This window comes from Mycetomoellerius zeteki, unplaced genomic scaffold, assembly GCF_001594055.1.
Source record: "Mycetomoellerius zeteki isolate Tzet28-1 unplaced genomic scaffold, Tzet1.0 scaffold135, whole genome shotgun sequence".
In the NCBI taxonomy this organism is placed as follows: Eukaryota; Metazoa; Arthropoda; class Insecta; order Hymenoptera; family Formicidae; genus Mycetomoellerius; species Mycetomoellerius zeteki.
In genome coordinates this window covers 3213026-3236362 of record NW_017256287.1, presented here as the reverse complement: position 1 = coordinate 3236362, position 23337 = coordinate 3213026, and the positions used below count along the sequence as shown (strand labels likewise).

At 37.4% G+C, this 23337-nt stretch overlaps 1 protein-coding gene across 4 annotated transcripts in view; it reads right to left on the bottom strand.

Moving 5' to 3' along the window:
• The window catches only part of Eip78C (Ecdysone-induced protein 78C), a 74073-nt gene extending 51483 nt beyond the window's left edge, over positions 1-22590 (bottom strand). For all 4 annotated transcript variants that reach the window (XR_001937037.1, XM_018462199.1, XM_018462201.1 and 1 more), the window contains exons 1-2: positions 22082-22590; positions 16285-18386 (exon numbers count right to left, since the gene is read on the bottom strand). Coding sequence is in view for 3 of the 4 variants with exons in the window: in XM_018462199.1 (XP_018317701.1) it covers positions 16285-16639 (355 nt within the window). In the remaining variant the exon portion in view is untranslated. The remainder of the gene's footprint in view (positions 1-16284; positions 18387-22081) is intronic.
• Positions 22591-23337: the final 747 nt, after the last annotated feature.

Genomic DNA, 23337 nt, shown 5'->3' with positions numbered 1-23337 from the left:
CGGTCACATTTATTGATTATTCAGTAATCATAAAAATCAATCGCTCACCCAGTAATCATTAATTTGATCACCTGACTTTGTGTTCCCGCCTGCTCGCGGCATCTCTTTTAATTTACCGGCGCCGCCAGCTACTTCATGCAGGTTTAAAAAGTAGACTTGGACAGCTGTTTGAAACTTAAAGCAAGGTCGTAGCCTTACATCGCGGATACATAATGGCCGGCGCGTGCCTCCGCATCGAGCGTATTTCAGCTCGACTGCGCTCGCATTCACGTTCTTTCGAATCGCGTTCGCGATCCCTCTGTTTAAAGGTGCCGGGTTTCGAGACGTCAAGATGTATAAATATCTTTAAGAAATATAATATCACCACGGAAAAGAGTATCAGTGTAATATCAGTCAATGTCAATATTGTTAACCTTCAGAGGGCGGTGGTCTATTTTAAAAATCTTACAGCTTTCCTTTCTCTCCTAGAGTAAGATTTGTTACAATTCATTATTTTATTGTGTTTCTTGTCTCAAAATATGACTCTGTTTCAACGTTACTATACTAGCTTTTACGCTCTGTAAAGGTTAAAAGCTAGGAACGCAACGATTAAAAATACTTGGAAAATATCTACAGCGAATCTGCAGCAATGCAAATTGTTATATAAAATAACAGGACATCGTAACAAATATTGATAAGAAATATTAGAGAGAAACGATATTTGGAAGATACTAAAATTGATAGCACTCAATTTTAGTATCTTTTTAATCAATTAGTTAGGAATTTTTAATAAAAGTAAAAAGAGCTAAGAACCAACGCTAATTTTTAATTGCTAATATTTACTGTCTTTCAAACTTTTAACAAACGTTTCATCCTTATACTAGGACCTTTTTAATAATGATTGCATAATTAAATACAAATTCTAATTTATATAATACAAGTCAAAAACATTAAAACAAAATAAAAATTACAAGTCTAATAATTTTTATTCTGTTTTATTTTGACTTGTATTATGTAAATTAAAATTTGTATTTAATTATGCGATCAACATTGAAAAGATCCTAGTATAAGGATGAAACGTTTGTTGTTAAAAATTTGAAAGACAGTAAATATTAGTAATTAAAAACTAACATTGGCTCTTTTAGTCCTTTTTATTTTTATTATTGTTTTATTCAATTGAGCTTATTAATTTAATCTTTATATGGAATTTTTATTTCAAAGTAATGTGACGCATGTCACGCGAGTCTAACTCAAAGTGATTGCTCTCCAAACATTTAATTTCTCGGTCAAACTTCGGAAATATCTTTAGGAACTTGTGAAGAGAATACGAACAATGATTTCGCGAAACAGAAAAATTTATCTTGTTTCGATTTTGGATTGTGAATTTTTGATGAAGCCTCGCGTCGAGCAATATTCTTGATACAACGCGCGCGCGGATCGTTGGAGAGCATCGCCCATCGACCCACGCGAGCTCGAGCTGTACGATCGTACATGCGCGTGTGTGCCGATCACATACAAGAAGAGGCATCGTTGTGTCACAAGCACTTGACTATAGTTATGCAATCCACCAACCCGTATTCATGGTCAAGGCCTGCGTCCTTACTGCTACCAGTAGTGTGCATGTGTGTTGTGTATTTGTGTATATGTGTGCGTGAATTCTTGGACATACACACACACGCGTGGTCAATGATCCCACGAGTGTGATGATACATAAGGATCAGATGACTGCCGAATTTGCATGGATCCATGATGCTGAGATTAAATACGAGTTACATATGTATTACATCGAGAGAAATGTTTCAGTATAACCATTTATTTTGTTGAGATAAGTTTAACAAAATCTTTTTTACTTTTTCATTAAAAAATTACGTTGTTGTAATCAAAATTTGGTTATTCCAATCAAATTTTGATTAGAACAATAAATTTCGTTAGAATAACAAAACTTGTGTTATTCTAATTTAGAGTAACACAAAAATTAGATTTTTGATTAAAACAATTTATATATTGTATAAAAAAGTAAGAAAGTTTTTGTTAGTCAGATATCAATAAAATAAATGGTTATACGTATCAAACATTTCTCTCAGTGTAAAACAAATTAGATTTTTTTTTATTTCTTTATTAGACTGCACTAGAATGCTCTTTCTCGCTTTCGTCAAATATCGATATCTATCTCACTTTAAATTTTAAAAGTGTATACTAGTTCAGCTACAGAAAACAGATCTCTAGACTTTCTTTCAACTTCGTTCGTACAGTGAGATATTTCACATTAATTAAGAAATGTCTACTTTGATTTGTACATTTGATTATGAGTGAAATTTAATTGACTAATGGATATCAAGATACAGCCTCAGGAATTATTACTTTGATGTCTGTCGATACGGAATTATTTCTGAGCTTTGAAAACGTCCTATTATACAAATTTTGATTACTGCTTGAAAAATAACAAAATTAAACTTGATCTAAAATAAATAGTATACAAATTTTTATTAAGATGTATAAAAAGCATATACTAGAATTATTATACTTGAAGTATAGCTTGCAATAATTCACGTCACTGCAGTTCGGGATGACAGGATGGAAGAAGATAATATCCGATAGCTCGAATTACAAAATGAATGACAGGAGGACGTACCGGAAGAGAATATACATCACCGAGATTGAAATCAATGTATTTTCAGCGAGCTCAAATTTCGGTACTATTAACGATTCCTGTATCCATTTGTGGCGATCGACGTATGACACATTAGCGCGCGTCCGTATCTTATAATCTGCTGCAACATCGAAAATTAAGCTCGCGCTGAGATTACGCCGGCACGCAGTTTCTCACATTCTCTCTCGGAGTAGTCGCACGTGGCGTCGGTGGTGATCGCGATATCGCCAAGTATCGCGCGCGCGAGAAAAGGAAAACGATAATAACGCGGAAAAGCGGGCGAGGCAGAGAAGTTGCCTGGCGGAGATTTAATGTAACCGAGTTGCAGGAAGTGAATATTATTAGCATTCGCTTACAGTGCCATGCCCCACGCGCGCGCATACGTCTTTCTGTCTCGCTCGCGTCTCCTCTGCGTGTATTTGTCTGTCGAGGCCACCAGTAAGCGCCCGTCGCGTAAAGCACGCCGCACCAATGTGCGTATGCAGGTATAACACGCGCGAAAAAAGCGCGTATACATATATGTGCAACCTACGGGCGGGCGAGAAAGGAAATAACACGTACGGCGTTCGCGAATTGTACCAGGTGTCCCGGAACGATCGCACAAAAGGTACTGTCGAGAATATCTTCATTAAATTTAGAGTAGTGCGTTTTTCCGAAACGAGAATTCAACGTTTAATTATAGAACTAATTAATTAATACAACTGCATCATAAATCAGATTCTTTGTCTTTTATGAAAGTAATCTTGTTGCTCTTCGAAAGTAATGGCTCACCGCAAATAGAGAATCTCTCCATTATTGGAAGCTGTGAGCCGTGAAAATTTAATAATTCAATAGCTTTTTAAAGCTTGTTTTATAATGAAGCACACAAGAAAATATTCATTTAAATTTAAAAGAACATCAAATGTATAATATCTTCGTTTATTTTTTTTTTAAATATAAAATTAAAATGAAAATTACTTCTTTCAGATAGATTTTCAATATTAAATTTTTTCTAGAAAAATGATTTATTCGATCAATTATTAAAATGATAAATTAGTTGCTGAATAAATTATATCGGTCCTACAAAATTTTAGAACATCGACGAATTAAACTTCGTCTGGCGAACAATACTTTCAATAGAACGGTAATTTCGTTAGCGGCAATACGCAGAAACGATTTATCGACGCTTTGCTGAAAACTGCAATTCTGAGTCGTTCAAGCGTCAACGTCGCGGAATCATGATTTCTGTCAACAGTATTATTTACTCAGTATACAGAATAGAGAAATAAAAGCAATGTAGAACTAACACAGGAAGTTAAGAAGTGAATCAAATAAAAGTATCCGAAATATCCCCCCCCCCTCTCTCTCTCTCTCTCTCTCTCTCTCTCTCTCTCTCTCCTCTACCGCGAAAGTATTTTAGAATAAAGAACCGTTCCGTCCTTGGACTATGTACATAGAATAAGTTAATTATTCCATTCTATTTCCCATCGTCTTTTCATTGACTTGTAACGGCCATTGACCGTCGAGACCTCAAAAATTAAAGGGAAATCTAGACTCATGTTGAGGGCGGTCCCACCAGCCACCATTATTGCACCCGCCTGCATTTCCGGACACACGCGAGGGTGTACGCTACATCTCATGGCACACGCAAAATGACTACTCTGAATCAATCTCGTTTAATTTCACCGCGGCGTGACCATTTCGCACCAACACGCGATTTCATGGATGCCAAGCAGTCACGTTACAGCGGTTATTTGTTTCTTTTAGGTAGAAGAATTTCGTACCGCAATTCGGACATCAAGTTTTGATATTGTTATCGATAATCATCGAAATGTATTATATAAAAAAGTATTTATTAATTTTATAAAAGTATAATTATTAGTATCTAATAAATAAAACGAATAAAATTGTTTGTTATATATAATATCTATCAGTAGTATTAATAGTAGAAGCAGTATTTATAAAAGCTAATATAAAAACCGCTAATAATTAATAAGGACTGAAGTAGGTAAATGTCAATCAAAATATTGATAATTTTTCTCGGGTAAATAGCGTAAAATAGATAGAATATAAAAGCTTTCAATACGTTTTTATAAACGTCAAATCCATTGAAGACTTAATTAAATATCTTGATCAGTCTAGATCGAATTATAGTCTCATTTATAATTTTGATATTAATATTATTTGAAATTTATTATCATTTTATATGTTAGAAAGTTCTTATCGAGACAAAACTTTTTTCTCTTTCTGATAAAAAGAACAAAAAACTCTTTGTTAATTGGTCAGCAGTTTGTCAAATAATAATTAAAAGTTGAGATGAACATTTGTTTGAGTGAAGAATCATATAATTTATCATATAATAATTTCGATACCATTCAATGGTATTTAAAGCTTCATCTCTTTTCAAATTTCTTCTTTCTGTTATAAAAACGGTCTTCGACGATGAGGAAGACAACGCGGTATGCCGCGAAGAACCGCGATAGCTATATATATAAACATGTTCTCCTTCTTCGATATAGGGGGTGCTACAGGAAGTAAGTGCGATGCACTCAAATGCATGCAAGATCCAGCGAAGAGCGAGCAGGATGTCTAAGGAACAGGTCGAGCGACTCGTTAAAATTTATCCGACAAATCAGATAACTTTTCGCGATAACTTAGCGCGCTGGAGAGAAATTCAAGAAAAATATCTAAATATCGATTGAGAGATTAGTATACTTTTCGGACATTAATATTGTCATACAGATTATACATTTCACTTTATCATTTATACAATATTACCTATGCTATGAATGCTTAATATTATACTACCAAGATCGAGAAGAGAAAGAGAAGATAGAGAGAGAGAAGAGAGAAGAAAGAGAGAGAGAGAGGGGGGGGAGAGGATCAGCAAAGGAGATTCGGAAAGTAAGAATACGGAGGATGAGATAAAGAAGGAAAACTAGATAGATGGGAAGAAAGTAAGAAAGCGAGCTATACGAAGCATCAAATGCTGAGAAAGAGAGAGAGAGAGAGAGAGAAACATGAGAGATACGGTATAGAAGCTACGTGCGTGTTGGTGGTCGCGCTCGCGCACGGACGCGCGCGCTGGTGGTAGCATCACTTCACCGATGATATACCCTACCGAGAGTTCATTGCTCTTGAGGTGCGAGGAAGAGAAAAGCAAGAGAGCAAGAGCGAGAGACAGACAGAGAGAGAGAGAGAGAGAGAAAGAGAAAAAGAGAATACTGATAGAAGAGAGAAAGAAAGACACAGTTGCGAGTAGGAGGGGAACAGAGACTTCGGAAAAAAGAGACGGAGAGAAAGGCACTGGCATTAGTACGAAGAGGGGGAAGAAAGGAAGGACGAGGAGAAGAGAAAAGAGCACGTAAGGAAGAGAGAAATCGCGAAAGAGAGCGAAGGGGAAGAAGCGACGAAGAAGACGCCGTGGTGTGAGTGGAAAATGTAGTGGGAACGAGAAGAGAAGAAGAGTGGTGGATGAAGAGGATGAAGAAGAAGCGGAGGAAGATAAAGAAGAAGAAGAAGGAGAGCGACGAAGATGGATCGTGGAGTATTTACCGCGCACGGCCACTCTTAATAATTCACGCGCGCGATTCCCGAGGCGTCGCGCTAACATGAATCGAAGACAAGCATTCGTCGCATCGCTGGATTTTCACCTCGACGCGAAGATGGAGAAAAGAAGAGATGCGGCGAGAAACGGAGAACTACACGTCCGATCGATAGTCGCTACGTTTACCGTCGCCTCGTCCTGGCGTAGGAAAATACTCGACGTACCTACATGAATATCATCGGACCGAACGTGGCGATCGTTTCTAACTCAAATAAAAATAATATTACATTTAATATTACGTATTAGAATTATATATTAGGATAAGTCGCTTTTCTGTACATTTTTTTTATATAGGAAGCAAAAATCGATCCTCTTTTAATCGATTATTTTATCGTGAGGAGGAAATTTTAACAATAAATTAATGTTAAACGTTAATTAATGTTTCGGTGGAATGATTTAATGAGCATGATTACGTAACAACTCTGCTATCAGACAATAATATACTAACAGATTGATTAAACTAATATAATTAAGAATATTTATCGTAATGTTAAGTAATTTATTCATACAGATTTTGTGAAGTTTGTTGCCTGATTGCAAGTAGATGGACGTTTTCCTCTGATCAATATATATAACCATGCAATTGCATTTGGTCTCAGAATCGCGGTTTACGAAACTCTTGGGACTTCTGGGACTCCTGGGAGAAGTCTTCTTGTCCGATTTTCCTGATAAGACCGTAAAAATGGAGATCGAAAAGCAATAAGGACGGGCGAATTTGGGATGAGGACGGCAATATCGCGAATGACGACCGTCTGGAATCGTTTTGACGCGCGGCACGGAATCGAATTTCCTTCGTGCGTGCCGAATCGAAAAATCGGAAAATATCGGAGTCGGATGGCCGACGGGTGTATGCGATCGAGCTCGTACCGGACACGTACCGGGTGCAATGTACCTGGATGAGTCACACGGTAACACAGTGCGCGCGCGTACTCGCATACACACGTATATGCATGCGCGTACACGAATATTTACATGCACGCACATGCGTCTCCCAGTCTCCCTGCGCGAAGTCACACGCTTGTATTTATATGTGCGACTGTGTGCGAGTGTGTATACATATTCTCGCTCCTTGTCTGACACCGGCGCAATCTTTCCGCACGTCCCGCGGAATAAAGCGAGACGGGGAGAGAGATAACGAGAGGAGAACAAATACACACGTATGTGAAGTTAGAGGAAGAGAGGCAGGAGAAGAGACGAATGGAACGCGAGAGGGAAAAATCGAGATGGAGAACGAGCGAGTAGGGTGTAAGAGAGAAGAGGAAGGAAGAAGGGAGAAAAAGAGACCGGAGATAAAAATCCAATCATTTCGACCGGTTTTGCATCATGCCGACGAGGATAATGGAATACCGCGTTATTTTTTGTCGATGCACGGAATATTTCTTCGCGTTAATACCCGCGCGTTTTCTTTCTCTCTCTCTATTTAGTCTCCTCTCTTTGCATGCGCTTTGAACTTATAAAGCACGGTACGAACTGAATATTATGAATTTTCGAAGAATTCCTTTCTTCGACACGAAAACTGTTTCGAGCATATATAATAAAAAGCATTCTTAAGCCGCGTATATATCTAGCGAGCGAACACCGAATGCGAATGTTCGGACGTTTGTGTTTGTGAACAGTTTATACTTTTTCTTGATTGTACCGAATACTAGCATTCGATTAGATTCGATGTTCGTTGCACATAGCAATTAAACTTATACGACTTTTATATAACAAATAACAACATAAACTTTTGCGTTCGCTGTTCGTTCGCTAGGTGTATACGTAGCTTTACACGTTAAGACCAACAATTGTTTGTTATAAATTTTACTAGCCATAAATCTCACAATATCCATTAATTAGTGCTAAAATATATGCAAGCTTGAGTAATCTCGAAATGCTTTGGAGTGGAATCTAAAGAATAAAAATTGAACCAGTCTTGAAAAACAGTGATTCAGTTTTCAATTCTTAAGAACGAAATTTGAATCACTCTTCAGAGTGAGATTCATTTTAAAATTTTTAGAGAGTAAATTATTCAATTTTTCTTATTATTTTAATGTCAAATTCAAATCATTAAGTAACAGTTTCGTATTGATCTGAAAAAATATACAATGATAAATTGAAGAAATAGAAAAGAAATGACATAACATAAATGAAAGAGAAAGGAGACAATATTACGCTTCTTAAAAGTCATAGCACGAAAAAATGTAAGGCAGTACTTAAGACATAAGCAGTAAGTGTATTGTATTAATCACAGCAGAAAACGTAAGATAGTAACGAAAGCAGTAATAAATTCAAAATGTTAATTTGCTTACTGTTTACGTCCTATTGTTTAAATTTTTTGTGTTATAACCTTAAGGCCCATGACACACAAAAAACTTGAGCAGTAAAACGTAAGTAATAAACGAACTGGCCAATCTCACAGTATAGAGTACAAAATATTGATTTACTAACTGCTCATGTTGTGTTATTTTTGTATGCTATAATCTTGAAAAGCAAAAGTTCTTCGTCTCTTTATACGTTCCGTCAAAAATATCGTGGTATTTCAAGTCACAACTTAAGTTTCAACCGACGTTAGTGCGCTCGTCTGAGAGAATAGTCGAGATCAATGATGAATAGGAGAGCAAGAGAAAGAGGAAAAGAATGAGAAAGGAGGCGGCGGCACGTCGGATGACTGTTAAAACGGCATTGCGTAATCTTTCGGATTTAGTTTACTTTCGTCGCTATCGATGCCACGCACGTAGCGTGACCGTGGCACTGAACCAGCAGCGGCACGAACTTTCTCGTGGCCTTCGTTCCAGGAAGGCGATTTACGTGACACGCGAGAACGTCAATGACTCCCGACCGTGATCATTGTCATCGATGTTTTCGCGCTCATGCTAATCTATGGCCCGTATTCATAGTCAGGCCTTATATTTAAGGCTTCTTTAAATTTATCTTCAGGTGCTCTACGAATTATTTCATTGGCTACTGAGCATCTAAAGATAAATTTAAGGAAGCCTTAAGTATAAGGTCTGACTATGAATACGGGCATATAATTCTCAAAACAAGGAATTGAATCACTCTTCTCGAAAAAGTTGGGCCCTCTACTGTCCTTTCTGATACTCTTATCTGTAAATAATGATAGTGTAAACACCAATGTATATAACATAACGTTATAATTTTATACTCAACAATCTATTACGTATAATATCTGTTATATTGTTGAGTGTGAAATTATAACATTGATGTTACTATTATAGTTCGTGTTTATTGAGAATCTACTATCTTTTTCGCATAAAATCAAAATTAATTTATAATTGACAAATTACAATTCAATTACAGTTCAATATTTTTTTGGGACCTGAATAAACAAAGTGTTTTCAGATGGACTTTTGATCGCTGAAAACAAATCTGGTAGCCAAATTGCCTATTACATTAGATTTCCGAGAAAATTGAAGTTAAATGTGCTAAATTGGCGTTTTTGGTCGTATTTACTGTTTTCTTTGCGGCCAAAATAATTTTTTTTCAATTTCATTTAGGTCATTTTAAAGTGTTATCTTTTACCTCTATAGGGTGTCCCATTTTAATGTCTCACCCCAAATAACTTTTTTATTTTTGGTCTTAGAACAAAATGTTTCTGACAAAAGTTGTATGGCTTTGAGGAAAACATAAGATGGTGTCATTAGTATGACCTTGAATAGTTGCTTGAATGTCACGTGAAGGTTACCTTCAATTTCTTAAACGGAACCCCCTACTTTTTATTGCACATTCTTGTGGATCATCTCGAGGGCTTTCTAAAACACTATAATTAAGCACCTTTTCGTTAACCCATTAAGGATCAAGACAAACTTTTTCCTCAAAATTAAAAATCCTTTTAATGGCAAGCTACTATGCCCTTAAGGAGCCTACTTGCCAAAAATTTCGCATCCCAAAGTTGACCTACTTTTTTCGGTCGAAAAATCGACTAGCGGTCCTTAATGGGTTAAATATTTGTTAAGTTATAAGGCAAGATCGGGACATAATTCGGCCGATCAAGGCAAGATAAAGGCACGATCCGGCTGGGTGCCTTTATCTTGCCTTGACTGGCCGGATTAACTTAACAAGTACTTAACGAAAAGTAAATACTTAATTATAATGTTTTGGAAAGGTGAGATGATCCTTCTCGAGATGATCTACAAGAATATGCAATAAAAAGTAGGGAGTTCCGTTTAACAAATTGAAGGTAACCTTCACGTGACCTTCAAGCAACTATTCAAGGTCAAATTAATAACACCATTTTATGTCCCCCTCAAAGCCATACAACTTTTGTAACATTTTTTTCTAAGATCAAAAATAAAAAAGTTATTTGGGGTGGGACATTAAAATGAGACACCCTGTATAATGTGAATGTGTATTTAAGGTACGATTTTTTCATATGTATAATTAGCAAATTATGAATCATTAAATTGTATAGATAATTATCTATTAAATTTAATGATTAAACTTGACGTGATAAATCAATTTTGCCGCTCGATTCATTTCTAGCGAACGAGTCCATCGAAACATTTTAAAAAAACACTTTAATTCAGGTTCTAAAAAAAGATTTATTTTTATACAACTATGTTATCTTTCATAGATTAATATGTATTACAATACTTGAAATGTGCTAGTTTAACTACTTCGAGAAAAAGTTACAGATAAGATAAATGAAGGGAGTCTAAATGGTTCGTGATTGTATAAGTGTATAATAATTGGTAGATAATGTCGACTTTCTTGCTGTAAAGCGTATCAAATTTATAAGAATAACTTCGTTCCTCTGTTATGTAAGCAGTAGTATTTTTGAGTTGTTTCCAATTCGAATTTTGTTACGCACACGTAACGTAGCACTGTTACTTTCAAATGCATGAAATGCATAATTACTACGCTTATTTCAATCAACAATGTACGCGGCCGAAATGAAACAGAGCGTATTATGATTGGCAATCGGAGCGTGCTGCAACACGGAATACTTGCTTCGTTTATAGTCGCGAATAAACTCGCGTTCGTAGGGTCTTAATTCCATCGTAATTAATTAGTAGATGCGCAACTCATAATCTGGTTGTTTTTCTTCCTATATATTCTGCATATTCTTGGCTCATTCCTTCTCGTGGAGGAAAGCACTCGAACCATGTAAGCTGCATTCCGTGTAAGAAAGTCGTACGCGGGGATATGGCATTCTTGGCTTTTACTATTCGTATGGTCGATAAAATCGTGACTTGCAGCCCGACTTCGGCCCATCGGCCGGCGTCGACGTCGCGACGAAGGAAAAGAAAGGAGTGTCAATGAGCTTCGATTTTTTTTCGCTGTCGATCAAGGGAGCCTCTATTCTCGCGATTAATATCCGGCCGTGTCTAGGCCGGGGAAAGCAATTTCGAACGTTAATTACTGAAAAGTTATAATATGACCGCCCGTGTGACTATTATTTATCAATTGCTATGGAAGAAAAGGACAGTGAAGTATTTAAAAATTTATGCCTAAATTCTAAGCAGAATCATAAGGCTCGTAACATATTCCTGTAAGACTTATAAGAATTTTTAAGCGCTTATATCTTTACATAATATTTTTACAGACAGCTTCTTATTAGCCATAAAATTTATAAGAAATCGTAGATATTTACAAATGATCGTGGGTCTTACGACATATACGCGTAAAATTAGAATACTACTCATAAGTTCTTACAAGTTTTACGAGAACACGTTACGAGTTTTACGATTCTGTTTAGAATTGACTCATTAGCTAGATACAAATCTGAAAATAATGTTGGATCAAAATAATTATATAGGACATTCAAACTGATTGCTATAAAAATATTACAACTTTTTACAGCATTGCTTATCATGCTTGAGGTTCCTATACGTAATTTTTTTGATAGTCCAATTAACAAAATTAGTTTCAGACATCTAGTTAAATTTTCAGATAATATTTCAGTAAAATTGTCCTTTTTGTGTACGACTTATGAATAAATCATTTTCTTTTTAGTATTTACGATTTCAAGTATACGGAGAATTCTTTTGAAGAATAATGCTCATCGAAGTATATTAAATCATTAAGTCGCAGATTCAAACACGCAGAATTGAGTGGATAAAATCGGACGCTGTTCAACGGAATTATATTCATGCTACTTTAATAGAAATCGCGATGCTTATAGAAGACTTTTCGACCGTCCAAGTTAAGTCAAAACTCGACTATACTGTGTCGGCGAAACACACAACTTCCGTAATTTGCCAGTTAATTCGGAACTTTCCAGGCATATTCTATGCGCCTTACTAACAAGTTTCCTTCCAGCAAAATCTTCTTAAGTTTTATCTACAAGACAGTCTTAACACATAAGGTACATTAAACCGTTTTTTTTTTATAAACTTATCGTTCAGTGTTATGACACTATTGGGAATCCTCTTTGGCGAAAATTGGATTAGATGTCATTTATTTTCGTAACTTGTTAATTATCGGTGTTAAAGAAAAATTAAATGAAATAGTCGCTCGTTAAAATATAAAGTTAACTTGAAGTTCAACACAGACCTAGGCTTTACTAGATGCATCTGCAAGGTTAATTCATAAGTAGCTCTTGAATTATATACTATAGTCTGAATACGAAAAAATTTTGGCAACACGCGAATGAAATTAATTCATCTCGCGCGATTACATTAAAATCGTTTCGAAATATGCCGATCGTATACTCTCTTCCTGTACCCCGATTCTGTAATGCTTAACGACAGTGCCGATATATTATACTGTTGTTGCGCAGATATACATAAAAACTGTATACCGACAGTATAATTGTACATAACGACAATGTAACAATGCCGTCGTATATAACGACAATGTAACAATGCCGTCGTATATAACGACAATGTAACAATGCCGAACTGTGTAGAGGTCTATATTTATAAAAGAGCAGTGCAAAAGTCTACCATGTAGAATCTAATACTATAAACACTAATTGTGAGAGAAAAGTGTACTAAATTTTAATAAATACTTGTTTGAATAGCGTCGGTTGAATATTTACTAAATGTAAACATATATTTTTATGGTACAAGAACCATTAATTTAATTTAACTGTTGTTTCTTATTTAGCAAATATTTATTTTTCAAAAATAAATGTTATATTACTACTATTCAAACAATTATTTATTAAAATTTAGTACATTTTTCTCTCACAATCAGTATATCATATTAAAGAATTACTAAGTGTTTATTAGACGTAATATTTTTGATAGTCCCAACTTGATAGGTCCAAGATAGCGATCAAATTAGACAATAGAGAAACGTAATAGAATAGCAGCCAATAGAAAGACGCGTATTGTCAGCTTAAATAAAAGAAATGCGTTGCTTTTATTAATATAGATATGTATGAACTGTCGTTAGAAGTTACGGAATCGAGATACTGGTATGCTCTCTAACCACCGTTTCGAGCCTCAGGCGACAATAGTCAACGCGTTACTTCTTATCCCCGCGAGATTCGCGCTTCTGAATTGAATTACTCTCGATGGACCTTGACCGCCTCGAGATTGAAATTCAAAGTTGGATTTTCGGTAGCTACCATCAGATCGCCGTCGGATGATCCCTGCTAGCGAATGTATAAAATAATCAACGGCCTCTCTGGAATTCACGTAGTCCCTTTTTGGGATCGCGTAAACTCCGGGATCATATAAACTCCCTGAAAATTCAAGTAATTCCGCTGTCTCCTGTCGTCACGGGAGAATTTACAACGCATGAAACGTTCGAATAAATCAAATTATCGTAAAAAAGCTATTCAGGCTTTCGCCTCAACTATTTTTTAACCGACCCTTTGATATAATGCCTTGTTTGCAGAAATTTATATGTTTCTAAAAAATTCTACTGTCAAAGATGTTGAACAATAGAACGGTGTTATACAAGGTGTCCCTAAATTTGCGAATCAAAATACTATAACAAGAAAATTCTCAAGGAAAGTTAAGTAAAAAAAGTTATTTGTACATTTTTATTTTAAATAGTAGTTCTTAAGATAATATTATAATGGTCGTATTTAATATAACCAATTGCAGACTACGTTTAGATGGCCACTTGTTCATAAGTCGTGTGGTAGTATTAGTGAGCGCTGAGTGAGTATACTTCAGCACGTTCAAGTTTTTTATTCTCCAGTTAATTTACAGTTAAACTTAACTTGATAATTATGTAAAAATATTTTTATAACTATGATTAATCTCTAATGATTTTGTAATGAGTAATTTTTAAAGTTACTTTCAAAATCATCAGTTTAGTGATTAATCATAGCCAGAGAAACACAATTTTTATATTATCATCAGATTAAGTAAGGTTATAAATTTAAATTATAAGTTAATCAGAAAATGAAAAACCGGACTTAATACTCACAAATGACCATTTAAACTGTAATTGGCCATATTTAAACTCTCATATCTCAAAAACTACTGCTTAAAATAAGAATTTTATAAATAATTTTTTTACTTAATTTTCCAAGAATTTTCTTGTTATGGTATTTTGATTCACAAATTGCGGGACACCCTGTATATTCCACAAAATCGCTTCAATGCAAAACTGGCGATAAACGAACGAGAAAAAAAAGACGAAAAAATCCTAGGACAAGATCGATTTCACTCGAATGCTCCCAGTTTGAGCAAAATGTCAGCGCTTGACTTTTCTCACGAGCGGGAACGTCGCGAGTGGTGAATTCTTTGGATCGACTCAGAAACACGGGAAAACAATTTCTCGATTCATCAAAATTAATCCCCTTTCAATCTCCATCAAGAACACTTGTGGATCGAGAACAAAATCCGCGTTGCTGAGAGTAGCTTTATCAACAACGGCAGTACGCGACTCTTGCGATCATGAGCGATCTGCGAGTATCGCATCATGGGTGCGACCTTTTCAATTTGTATTCTAACCTTTACGAGAAGCGCTATACACGTCGTCTGTGTGCTCAGGATGTAAAACAATGTTAAAACATAGACACACCGAGCGTATAACGCACGGTCGAGCTATAAATAGACGTTCCCATATAAAACGGCGGACTATCAAAGTTACGTTAAGAGACAATGAGTTTCTTTACAATGTTCCTATGGAAAATTAATTGCGCAAAATTATAATTATCGGTTATTCTAATTTCTATTATTTTTATCGAAGCTCCAATCCTAACTCAATTGTATTTTGTTTGTCGTGACTTATCGTCTGATACGTTTTGTCTTATCGTCTTTAGTGAGAATTAAAATATAAATTCGTCTATAACATTAACAATAATTAAACTCGATAATTTCGAATATTCTTTCAATCAATTTCACTGGTTCGCTAAATATTATTTTTAAAAGTTTAAATATAAACCTTTTAATGAAAGATACATACATATATGTATGGTATATATTTATTTCGAAAGGCGATTAACGATTCTTCAATAAAATGTTAAAATGTTAATAAACTATTAAAATGAATCGTTAATACACAATCATTAAAATATAATGAATATTTTGAACATATAAAATTTATTTAGTAGTCAATCACAGCATTAAAAAATAATTAGCATTTATAAAATTTGTATGCAATTATTAATATATACATGTAGGAAAGTTATTAATGATGGTTGCAATTATTTCATTTAATTTTATTTTACCTTTTTGTTTCCGATTTATTCGACACACACACACACACACACACACACACACGATGCAATAATATTTATATAAAATAATACAAAAAATATTCGTATGATATAACTTTTGTATTTTTTGTTGAAAAAGTCTATTTTCATTCTCCTCGTTAATTACTTTTTTAAAATCAAATAAAATCATATAGTTCATGTTAAACATCCTTTTTTTAACAGACAGTTTTCAGATAGTAGGCAAATTATTTTGTAAACGTAACGTAACATTTCAATTGTATTAAGAAGCCTATTAGAGATTTCATAATTGTACCGTTTCGTATAGCATTACATATAAATGTATATTGCAGCTGCAATGTCATGATCGTCGTACTAACGTCGACATAAATCAAATTCGTGCTGCGTTCATCGAAAACGGAATCGAAACGAAGGCGTGTCGAAACCAAACGGCGCGGAAATGAAAGATCGGAAGCGCGATATATAAGAAAGAAAAATGAAACAAACCTTGCTTAATGACGATGCCGGCGGCGGGCACTTGGACAATCGGCAGCGGAGGCGGGTTCGGATTATTAACACCGGTGGAGGCGGAGGCTGCGACGGTTGCGGCGGTAGCGACAACAGTCGCGGCGGCAACGGGGGGTACGGCGCCACCGGGTGTACCGGGGGGCGGCGAGGCGCTGGCGCTACCCACGGAACCGGGGTCGCTGAAGCCCTGGGTGCTGTTCTCCTCCGGGCCGTCGAAGAAGCTCAGGTTGAACTCACTGCCGGCGTCGAATGACACTTCCGGCGTGAGGGTGTCCGGCGCCGGCGCGCTGCCCAAACCCGCGCTCAGCGACTGATCGAGTTTGAAAACGTCCATTGTACGAGCATCGAGCGTACGTACGAGCGATCACGGCGTCGACGAACAGCGTGGTGCACGTCGCGCTTGCTGCCGATGCTACCGTCTGCGGCATTCAGCATTCGCGAGCGCCTTCTCGATCCTTGTCTCGACGACGGTCCTGCGAGCCGGCGGTAAGTCTGGACTCGATCCACGGACAGGCACTTTCGCAGCTTTCGCGAAAAGAACGAGAGAAACTCTCCGTCACTCTCTTCTTGCGAATCTTTTGAAAATCGTGACTTCCCGAGGACTGAATGACGTTGATTTTTCGTCACGATTATCCTACGGATCCACCGATCTTTGTCTCTCTTCGATCCCCGCAGCGACAGAAAAGGTGAAGAAAACGTCGTTACTTTCCTTGAATCTTCAAATATCCATCACGTATCCAGCTTCTCTATCTCGATAACAGAGTTACGTATCGGTCGAACTTTCTTGATGATAATAAAGTGCCTGTCGTTTAATAAACTCGTTTAATTATTCGAGGCTTGATACTTCGCTCGGTATACTACGAAACTTGTTCTAACTTCGTTCGGTTAAACTTTCCCCTTCGTTACTTGTACACAAACCGGTGCAACGCTATTTCAGTCGGTAGATAACATCTTTTATATATCATATATAAGGCGTTTCTATTGAAGAGCGATGCCTCCGTCGACGCGTCGCGTAAGTTAAACCGGCATAACTCGCAAGACACGTCGAGCGTCATTAGTAAAACGATTTTATTGCGAAAGGATATCCTGTATCTCGATAATTTATCCAGCATTTCATCAGACGTCTTCTGAGAAACGATATCTTCTTTTTTTTAACAGACCGTTTTATTGTCGATGATCGATTTTGGCGAGCATAACGAACGTGTCTTCCCCCTCGAGTTTGCAGTTGTCGTCGTCGCTGATCGTCTTTCTCGTAACTTCGCGGGGTCCTTGAACCATGAGTAACGTTTCCTCGTTTCCTCGCAGGTATTACGCCTCTCTCCGTCTATCTCGCAGCCACTCTTCCCCGGCTTCGCGTTTCTTGTATTTGCATTTACACCGCTGCTTAATAAGATTTAATTCGACCACGGCCGTAATGGCCGCGCGACGAATGCGATGTGACGAGCGCGATAAAAGTTGCGAGTGGAAGATTACGCTCCCGAGATTTCCTCGTGAATGTATAAATAACGGACGGGATGTGCGGATGATGAAGATCGACGACACACTCGATACGAATCAAACGAACAGAGAATGCGGGCGCGGTCGGTTTTGATGAGGGATAATTTTTAAAAGGACAACACTGCCGCGTTTACGGAAGTTCAATACGTTATCGCTGTTGTTGTTGGATTTCGAACTTTGTCACTTAATACCGATTTCTTCGTTTTTTTTTTTTGTGTAATTAACGCAACGCGTGATTTTCGACTACCGTTCGTTAAGAACGTAGTTAACGTAAAAGTTGAAGGAACTCATCGTCTCGCCGCGTGTTTCCATCTTAGCTTCTTCTTACGAGTGGAGAACGTCACTCGAAAGTTCAACCCATTATTTTTGGGGTACGCGATCGACCGAGCGCCTTTACTCGTGATACGTCGTCCTTATCACTCTTGTGGCTATTTTTTTCTCTTTCTTTCTTTCTTTTCTTGTTCCTTCGTTCTTTCTCTCCCTTTTCTTATAGGGCGAACTTTTTTCTAGTAGCGCGAGCGCGGATTTGCTCGCCAATTTTTAATAGTTTACACATCCATTGGCTTTTCACGTGAGCCATCTCGCTGAAAGATAAATCAAAACAAAAAGAAAATCAGAAACCAAAGGCAAAACAACGACTACGACGCGGAAATAAAAAAATATAATCGTAAAATAATAAAGGTAACATAAATGCAGTCACGCGGGCGTTAGAAATTATTGAAAAATATTGAAATATAAAAGTCCATTTTTTATTTCAATTTGTTAGGATAAACTGTTTTATCTCTGAATAAATATTTAGTTAATCATTCCACTTAATTATTTATCGCGGAAGATATACAATCGAATTTTCGTATTTAAATATGCGAAAATTCAAGAAGTTAAGAATGGAAAGTTCAATAGAATAATTTAAATTTAAACTAACTTAAGAATGCGGAAATTTCATTTCTAAAATTGTATGTTCCTCTAGGGAAGCAGTCCTTTCAAGTTAATATACTTGAAATGATAAAAATAAAAATGAATAAGTTGAGATAATTTTTCAATTTGCGGATAAAAATTTCTCAAATTTCACATGAAAAAGTTAAATATTTTATTTCTTATCATATAAACAGTCATCTAACAGTTTCTTAATTTTAGTCTATGCATAAAAATATTAAGAGGAATTAATAAAAAGAAAGTGAATATTTTACGAGATTTTATGAGACAAATATTACAGAAAAGCATAATATCTTCATGTTAAAATGTGTCAGGATAAAATATGAAGTATTTTATAAAATATTCATTTTTCGACCATCTCAGCTTAACATTTTTATATGTAAGACGATGATGAGAAAATTGATTTTTGAGAAAGTACGTAAAGTTTATTTAGAAAAAAATTAGGAGTTGCCATTCGCGGCTTTCAGTTACAGTAATAAGCTCCTTTTGTTCCAAGAAATCTCAACAAATAGTAGCAAAAATTTTGTCCCTAATCATCCCTAATAGTTTCCAGGAAAATAATTTATAATAATAATGTAATATTAACAGTAATTAATTTTTCTTATATTTTTCGATTTCCAATATGATATTTAAAAAAGAAATTTAGTTGATATTCGAATTAAAAAAAAAATTATGTAAAAAATATTCATTATTGTATCATGCGGTGATTAACCAATAAAATTATGCGTCTTTTACGTAAAATTTTGTTCGAATTTTTGCGTAAGAAAAATAACGAGTTTCAAAACTTTTCACTATGCCCAATTGTACCGAAAAACTTTAGCTAACTTCCCAAGTTACTCCACCCTGTATATTCCAGTATTTTCGCACGATCGAGAGAGATGAAGACAAGGAATCGCCGGTGAATCGCGGGAGAAACAAGAAGAGGGCGGAGAGGAGAGGAAAAAAAACTTGGAGAGCACGAGAGAAACACGAGGCAGAGAGTGAGAAAAAGTGAATGTCATTGCCGTAATCTTCGGACGTTGACTTCTTCCTGGCTCGTCCCTCCTTCCTCTTCTTGGTCACAACCTTCCTCTCCCCTTCCTCCGTTAACATCCACCCCTCTTCTTCTTCGTCGTTCTCTCTCTCTCTCTCTCTCGCTCGCTCTCACTCTCTCACCTGCACGTTTCGCTTCGAATCCTCTCCTCCACCTCTCGCTAACTCATCTTTTCTTCCCTCCCGCAACATTCATTCCTCCCTTCCATCCCCTTGGTCAGCTTTGTTTTTCCGCCTCGCGAATTTCAAGTGTTTTGTGATGACAATTCACGCGCCGCTAGATATTCATCAACCGATACACAGACTGCAACGATCGAAACACCAATCAATGCGATGTAAATATATAAGCGTTTTCGATTCGCAAAATCAAGAGGCTTGTCGTAAAGTTATTTATAATTATTTATTTGTTGTTTCAAATGCTGACTGTTTGTAATAAGAGAATTAATGAGAACCAAAATAATTTCGATGAAAACCTTTCCTTGATAGCTTCCTAGTAAACCTATTATATACTTGTAACACGCGAATTAGCGTGTTTCTAATAGCTATATCGTGTATGTTTTCAGGTAATTGTGAATTTCTTTCGGAATTAGTTCATTGTTGCTATATAATTAATCTCTTTCAATCATAAATGGCGTGAAGATTATTTCAATTGGAAAATCGACTTTTCGTATTTTCGTAATATGTCAAGAATTTTCCGATTGTTGAAAAAATTATGAATATCCATGGCACAACAACTGAAAAAAGTGTTTTTATCAAAAAGCTTTCGAAACGGTAACATAACTTTTCCAGTATCGCGGCGATCAATTTGAGCCAATTTTTTACGAAGTCATGTTTTACAGGTCATGAAATATTTAGATTGACTTTCAGATTAAAATTGAACATAAAATATAAAACTGCTAAATAATTTCTTCTCCATGCTTGTTTCCTTGTTAAATAATTTTTAAATCTAAAAATATCAGAAATCGATAGTATAATATACGAAACTCATAATTCTTATTTATTGTTTTTTTCTTATAATATATCAGATATATAAGAAAATTTCAAAAAAAGTTCTTGAAATATCTAAATAGAAGAAATTGAGATAAATTGGAGAAATTAAGGAATGTAGGCATTCAATTTCGTTTCAAGAAAAGAAAAATTATTCAAAGTTTTTATTAAAAAATATTTGTTGACCAAAAATGCATTCCCGATCGAACGTCCCGTACAAAAGACACTGTTCTTTCGTTGATAGTACAAAACATTTTTTTGTAAAGACTTTACGTATCGCGAGAAAAAAATTGATTCATTCAAGTCGAATAGGAAGAGGTAATTTCGTCCTCTTTAAATTGGGCGAATTTTGCCGGCGCGGCGACGAATTTCGCGGCCTCGCAGACGATCATTTGTCTCGCACATCGCCCGCTCGGTTCCGCGTTCCATCCGCGTCGCAAGTCAGTGCGTTCACCTTACGCTCGCGAGCGGAGATCTCGCGCGTGCGCGCGCGCGCACACGCGAGAGGATTTCTCTGGGAACGCGCGATTATCGAACGCCACGTGCTCGCGCGATCATCGAACGCCACCATCGAATCGATCCGCGGCGATCGACATCGCACGAAGACATGCTCCTCGTCAAGAAAACTGGGCAACATTAGGCTTCTCGCGTCTCGCGACTCGTCTTTCGCGTGTATTCTAACAAGCTTGGAACATTTCGAAAGCTAAAGCAATTCAGAAGTGATATGAGTAACCCGTTAACCCGTTAATCACCCGTTGCTGTTTCTACAGCAATCGCTAAAATACAGTGAAAGATAGACGTTATGAAAGATCGTGACGGTCGATTTTCGCTGCATCTACAAGCTCGTCTCACTTATTGCTTTAATAAATATCTTAACGCTTAGTTTCTTATCCTATGGCTATTCTCGTCCTAAAAGTTATAATTACACTGCCTTGAATTTACCCCATGATTTATTTGACGCAACACTTTCTCTCATCTTCCCACTCGTTTAATCTAAAGCAATTGCGTAAAGGTTTGTGTTTACGAAATCTCCATTAAGATACACATATGTATATAATATATATATATTTAACATATTGAACAGCGTGAAATAATAGTAATTTCATAATTTCCCGCAATCGACACCTCGAAACAACGCGGACTCGCTCCGCTTACTTGCGCGCGCTTCCACGAGACAATGAGGTGTGAATGAAAGCGCAATGAACTTTTGCAATTTCCTCGGCAATTATCTCCCGCCGTGTTACGACTCGCATTGAATAAACGTGACACGCAAATTAACGCTGCACGCCCGTGAATTTACCTGGACGAGCGGTTCCTGAACACTCACCGATATTTAGATTCTCTTTCGATACGATTCGCCACTGTATCGAAGTGATTTGGTCCAGTATATAATCCACGAGGAAAAGAAAGGTTCTCAACTGATTTCTTCTAGAACCCTTCTCGGCACCAATGGACAAGTTTATTCACATTCACGAGTTTCTCGTAAATTCTCACGACAAATTCTCGATACGCCACTTCGGAATCCTGAGGCACGACCACACTGATCGGAGTGCACAGTCACATTCCTGGTTATCGCGTTGAGATAAAGTATATAAGATGTCGATAGTAGAAACCAATAGAGTTATCCTTTAAAATATCATTTCATTCTAGAAAAGATATATGATATATATTATCTCTCGTGGATCTACTCGATTCTAGACGTCGCCTTTCGATAAATGATTCGCCATCGGATACCACTCACTGCCCCGACGAGATCGTCGCGATCGGCACGTATCGGTTCGGAGCCGGATAGTCGAGAGCACTCTGCTCTCGTCCAAAGATATCGGAAGGAATCGTCCACGTGATGGCGCAATCAAGCGCAAGCGGGCATTCTGAAAGGTGTCCAGGGAGTTTGGCTAATTGTTAAGTACCGATCGGACGGAACGTTTTTCGCGAGAGCGTGCGCGATCACGTGCGTGCGCGCGGATCCGCGAGCGTGCGGCGCGTCGAGCCCGCTCGTTCTCGCGCGAGTGCCGGGAGTGGGCCCTCCGCCGCATGTTTCCCGTGCTCCGTCTTCCTCGATCGCACGGCCGTGCTTCTCTCTTTCTCATTTGATCCCCCTACCCACGTTCGCGCCGTCTTTCTCTCCCTCGCGCTCGCTCACGAGCTCCGCGCACCGCTCTCTCGATCATACTCTCTCTCTCTCTCTCTTTTTTCCCCTCCCTCCTCCCCCTCTCTTAGGACGACTCCTTCGTCCTCTCCCTGATACAGCCGAGAGCGCTCACCTGTGAGGTAAGTAAAGCCGGCGTTCCGTCGTACATGTTACGACATTGCGCGACGGAGAAGGGATGGAGGAAAGGGTGAGGAAAGAGGAGAGCCAAGAAAGGAGAGAAAGAGAAAGAGTGAGGGGGAGGTGTACCTCAGAAGAGGTAAAGAGGTGGTTGGAGGTGGCGATGAGGGAGAAGGGAAGCAAAGGGGAATACCAGGAGGGTGGACGGGAGAGGAGGGGAGACGAAAAGAATTAAGCGAACGGGTCGGAGGTGAGTCTCGAGGATGGAAGGGGTTGCAGCTGCGGGCGGGAACGAGGGGGGGAGCGAGATCGAG